The 5,785-nt window shown below is 37.8% G+C and overlaps 1 protein-coding gene across 1 annotated transcript; it reads right to left on the reverse strand.

The window, feature by feature from the left end:
• Positions 1–2,878: 2,878 nt before the first annotated feature.
• LOC146552864 (immunoglobulin lambda-1 light chain-like) lies at positions 2,879–5,785 on the reverse strand. The gene is made up of 4 exons (XM_085254409.1): positions 5,481–5,785; positions 3,856–4,167; positions 3,649–3,723; positions 2,879–3,295 (listed from the first exon to the last, which is right to left on the reverse strand). The coding sequence occupies exons 1-4, from the start codon at positions 5,617–5,619 to the stop codon at positions 3,147–3,149; spliced, it is 675 nt and encodes a 224-aa protein (XP_085110535.1). The 5' UTR covers positions 5,620–5,785; the 3' UTR covers positions 2,879–3,146.

Genomic DNA, 5,785 nt, shown 5'->3' on the forward strand with positions numbered 1-5,785 from the left:
CAAAAATAAAAATAAATTGGAATGTTTCATTTTCTTTCTTCTGGTACCAGAGCACATAGCTGCTGCTACACTGTTCATTTCCTCCACAGCTGAAGGAGACACTTTGTCCAACTCTCCTGGTCAATGTTAAATCGTCCTGAATCAGCTGTTCTGCTGCCATGGTAACCAGTGCTGTAGAGACACAGACAGATAGATGAAGGTTAGTGTGACAGTGTTTGTTACAGGTTGACTTTGTTGGCTCCTGATTGGCTGGAAACACTCACCTGAACACAGACAGCACAGAGCAGCAGCTGGGAGGAAAAGCATCTTGTGCAGTGGTGTTTCCTCTGGTGAACCTGGGGAGAAGTGGCGCTCTGATGCAGCTGAGGCCAAACAAGGACGAGCTGTGAGATCAGACGAGGGCCACGTGGTTTCTAACAGGTCCTCAAAGCTCCCATCAGCCCCTGCGGCCCACAGATAAGACTGCTGCTGCTGATTGACAGCTCAGCTGAAGCTGCTGTGGTTTCATCGTCTTCATTTCAATCTGACAGCAGATCCAAAAATCTGGGTCACATGATGCACAAACACTCAGAAACATTCATGTTGCTGTGAATTTAGTAACACACACTGTTATCTGTGGTTTAACAGCTGTGATGAAAACTCTGAACGTACAAACTAAATATAACGAAACTATAAAGAAAAATACAAACATAAAAAATAATATTCTGTAAAAATCATTTAAAAGTTCATAAATTATAAACAAAGGACTTTAAAAGAATAAAATCTCATGAAACATAATTTATAGTCAAATTCTTTTTTGTTTTTTTTGTTTTTAAGGTTTTAGCTTCTGTGAAGCACTTTGAGATTTTTATCTTGAAAGGTGCTCTATAAATAAAGTTTTACTTACTTACTTACATGTGGTTCGGTTGTGTGTTTAAAATATGTTTATCTTTGTGAATCAAAATGAATAAATAATATTCACAGCATCTCATTTTTAATTGTCCTGTTTTATCGACGACGGTTTTAAGAATCATTAAAATGATGATCATCAATTCTAATATCTATAAACAGTAATAAAAACAGGGCTGTGTTTCACGTCAGCTTCATTTATTTGTACCCATGGTTAGATTTCATCTGCAGCAGGCAGTCATCCACCTTTACACACACATTTACACAACAGTACAAAAGCAGGAATATTTGGAAACATCTCTGTGATCTCTATAAGACAAAAGGATGGGAGAGGCTGGTGTGGTCTCAACACTGTTCACAGTGTTTCCTTCAGTGCTGCTGACAGCGTCTCACAGCGTGCTGTGATACGTGACACCTTGTAAATGAGTCATTTACCTCAGAGCCGATTTTTAGGCTCTCGCCTTTAGTTCATGTTTGTTTTCATCACTCGTTGTCGTCACACCGAACCTCCTGTAACAAACTTCACTTAATTCTTCGCCATCGAGCGTCTGAGTTCTGTCTGCGCCTGAGTCCACTCCTCCATGACAACATCTGTTTCATATTTGCTCTTTTTCACTTCATAGTAAATCACTTAACTTGTTATAGATTATTTACCCTGACATAAAACACAAATCTGTGGAATAAATCTCATCAGATTTTATATTTGCATTTAAGATTTTAAAATGACAGATTCTTTAAAAGCATCACTAAAGTTCAGCGAATTTCTAATTTGTCCTCCTGCACTTGTGTCAAATATGGACACGCCTTTGTCCTCATGAAGGTTTGCCTTCACTCAGACCCATGCCCTGCTGTTCCTACCATGCCAACATACAGAAACATGTCAGGCAATGAGTTGGAATAAAGTTGAATCAAACCTTGAAACACAGAGATGGATGATATTTTATACCTTTCATTTATAAACAGTCAAAGCAGACGGGGTCATTTTTGAGCCCAAAGGAAAACCTGATTATTTGCTGCCAGTAAAAAACTTGAAGTCGTTTAAAAACAGCTTCCTACATTAACTTTGACATAAAGCCGTCTGTGATCATCTGTTAAAGCGACCGACTCTGGTTGTGAAACAATGATCACAATAACTGATCATTTCATGTATTTTTTACACTGAATTGATCGACAATTTATACTTTAAAAACACTGAAATGAAGTGGGGACATTTGTGACCCTGAGGACCACAGGTGTGTGGAAATCGGGACATTATGAGGGTTAAATCTTAATATTCATATCAACAGAATTTACAGCACAGCCTGGGTGAACTTAATAAATATTCAGCACTGGTTCAATCATCAAATTGATGAATGTTCTTTGTTTGAGTTTGTCTCTCTGTGCTGCTCTTAATTATAATAATTATGTTTTATTTCAATTATATTATTTGTATAAATTGTACTAGTCTGAATAATTAAGCTGATTAATCAATGACACATTTTGATTAAACATTTTACATATTTATGATTATTAGAAAAAGATGGAAAGATGCTCAACATCCATCTGAACTGATGGTGTTTTGTGAAATTGTTTTTACAAATCTTGTCTTAATTTATTCCCTTTTTCAGTGTATTTAAATCATAACGGTTCAACTTGAGTTCTGTGGGATTTAATGTTCAGACTTCATCTTGTATTTGTCTTTTGTGATCGTACTAAACATCAACTGTGTAACAGCTCTGAGTTCACACTTTGTTTCTCTCACACACATGAACACAGATGCTTCCTGAACAACTTGAAGCAGAGTTCATGCTTGTAACTGTCGTTGTGTTATTAAAGTGAAAGCCACAGCTAACGGTGTGGAGGCTGCAGAGCAGAAACCCACACAGCCCGTCTGCTGCAGGAGAGCAAGTTTATGATCTGTGAATGCTGCAGTCACACAGGTTATGTATCACAGAAGAAATGAGAAATGCATTCTTAAAATCACAATCTTTATTTTTACTTCAGACAAATAACTACACTGTTATTTTGTTATGGTGGGATCTGAATGCATCAGTTTTTCTGCAGAGATGTACAAAAGAAATCTTCACATAAAGAATCTACACTTTTACAAACACATCAAACATGTTTATCTGTAAATTTATGTTACACAGTTTAAGATGATTAAATGAGAAAAGGTCAAATGCTCAGTAATGAAACATTGAAGCAACCAGAAGTTAATTTACATTTCTGACTGCTGACTGGAGGAAATCTGATGGTGAGAAAAGGCGAGCAGGAAACAGTCAGTCAGCATGTGTGCAGTTGGTGGACGCTCCCTTGTTTGTGAGCATCATCAGCAGAGAGAGTCCACAGCAGTACACCAGACTCTTCACTATCAGCACTGTGTACAGCAGGCAGAGCAGCTTCACCCTGCACTGAGACTGGAAGGACACTGAAGGACAGACAGACACAAAGAGACAGACAGACAGTCGGGTTATTCCTCTCAGATCAAGGAGAAAAAGTCCAAATAGAAACAGTCACAGCTTCTTCTTCAAGTGGATGAATTGATGTAGTGTTTGTGTCCACTTGGGGGCAGAAGAACTCCACAAGCAGCTAACAAACTGATCTCTGACATATTATGGTCTGTCTGCTGTTTGGTGCTGAGCAGCTAGTGTACAGTGGCTTTATCAGAGCTTGTTGGATGAAGATTTGATCAATTAGTGCAACTTTAAGAGCCTAAACTTGTTCCAGCTGCCTCATTGGACATTGGAGCTGTCCATGCAGAGAGGCAGCAGGTGATCTTACAGTCAGCTGGCTGCAGAGCTGGCAGGTCTGCTGGCTCTCTCTCTGGAGGACAGGAGGCTGCTGGAGCTGGAAGCTCTGAAACAGAAAAGGAGTCAAATGTTTGGAGCTGCAGTGAGAAATGTCAGTCCTCTGCTGCTCTGCTCTCTTTGACAGCATCTCCACATGAAGCTGAATCACTGCTGAACACAGTCACCAAGCCTTCATTACCTTGTTGTGTTCGGGCCTCCACTGTGCCCCCCTCGTGCTTCACCCAGCAGCTGTATTTATATGTGTCAGAATGGCTCCCATCAAGCATCCTGATGGCAATGGTGCGTCCCGCCTCTCTGAGCTCCAGCTGCTCTCCCTCAGCAGGGGGCAGCTCCTCCGCTTCTCCGCCGTTCTTCTTCTGTCTTTTCCAGGAGAACTGGACCAGAGGAGGAAACATGGCTGAGGCCACACACAGCAGGGAGCTGTTCCCCTCCAGGTGGGCTCTGGATGCTGCTGGGTACACGCTCACCACGGGCTTCACTACCTGCTCATCTGAAGTTTGACAGCAGCAACAAGCAGCACAGACACACATTCACACAGTCAGCAGCAGCTTCCAGCACTGCACTGCATTCAGTCTGATCCTGGAAACTACATGGACTCTGATCACTAAACTACTCATCAGCACAAAGTTCACTACATACACTGGATTCAGCTTCATATCAAACACAGTCATCACCTCATGTCATCATGGCTCACATGAGGAACACTCAGCATGATTTTACATCATGAAATAAAATGCATTTCTTCTCTTTTATTTTCTTGGCTTTACTTCACAATGTAATTTATCACAACTCTAAATGTATATATAGAGATTTGTCTTTAACTTTTTAAATATATTTCCAATCCCAAACACATTTCAACAGAGTTGATCTTCTTCCATAAAACCCATTAACCTTTTTTAACTTTATTCTGCACTGAAATTATGTAAATTTTAAATAGTCTTTAAAGACATGTTTTATATTTGTTACAATAAATAACAATCTTCTTTCAGAGACTTTAAAATTCTTAAATCTTTTACTGCAATAATTGGATCAGCTTTAATTTTATTATTTGGTTTGATTGTTATTTTCTTCCATATGTAAATGAATTATTAAATAAAATTAAATGCAACTTAGCTGAAATTTGAGAGATAATTAAATCCTTTTTTTCGGCCATTTGATTTAATTTATTATTATTTTTAATTAAAAAATTACATTTTGTGAATGATTGTTTATTTACTTTCACATATTTTTCAAAGTAGTATTTACAGATAACATTTTTGAACTTTCATTATTATTTGTCATTTTGACTCATAAAACCTGACTAACAATTTCATATTTTATCCAGTATTTTTCATCACATTTTAGACGTTTAATATTTCATGATCAGTATCTATGACAATTAATAAAATAATGTTTTTCCAAAAAAGACTCTTTGGACCAACATGCTATATCGTTCACTATTAAAAACATATCTACATTTTCTTCTTAGCAAAATTCATATTTACAAATCTGTTACTGTATTAATTTTAACATCAAATATGATCTCGTGTTAAAAACCAGCAGAATCACTGAGAGGATCAAATCCTAAATATTTGTAACATCACTAATATTTGCAGAAATAAAGAATAAGTTTAGTTGTTCAGTGAGATTTCAACATGTTTTCAGAGATTATTGAGCTTTTCTTATGTAACAATGGCTGCAGATGAATTCTCTACTAATGATGAAAAACTAACATGTAAAGCCTGAAGCAGCACAAACTGACTTTAAACACATTTTCAGCTTCTACAATAAAACAACTGAAGGAAAATAAATGTTTGTTCTTACCTGTTACAGACAGTTTAGTTCCAGAGCCAAAGAATAGGTAGTCATATCCTCCCACAGTGAGACAGACTGCTACAAAAACCTGTCTGCTGTTGAACGTGTCAGCTGAGGTGAATGAGTCCAAATGAGGAAGCAGGATCATATTTCAGCTCCATGATGTGTTTCTCTAATGTTCATATCAACATGACTGTCTCTTCTTCTCTTTTCTTTTAGCCACACTAGCAGCACGGCTCTGATGTTAATGTCAGTCTGTTGGTCAGTCCACTACTTTAGTCCACATGAAAATAGAAAATCACTATATAAGTGTA

The sequence above is a fragment of the Mchenga conophoros genome, linkage group LG18 (genome assembly GCF_057382185.1).
Source record: "Mchenga conophoros isolate Kocher_MC1m ecotype Shallow Benthic linkage group LG18, M_conophoros_male_GT1.1, whole genome shotgun sequence".
In the NCBI taxonomy this organism is placed as follows: domain Eukaryota; kingdom Metazoa; phylum Chordata; class Actinopteri; order Cichliformes; family Cichlidae; genus Mchenga; species Mchenga conophoros.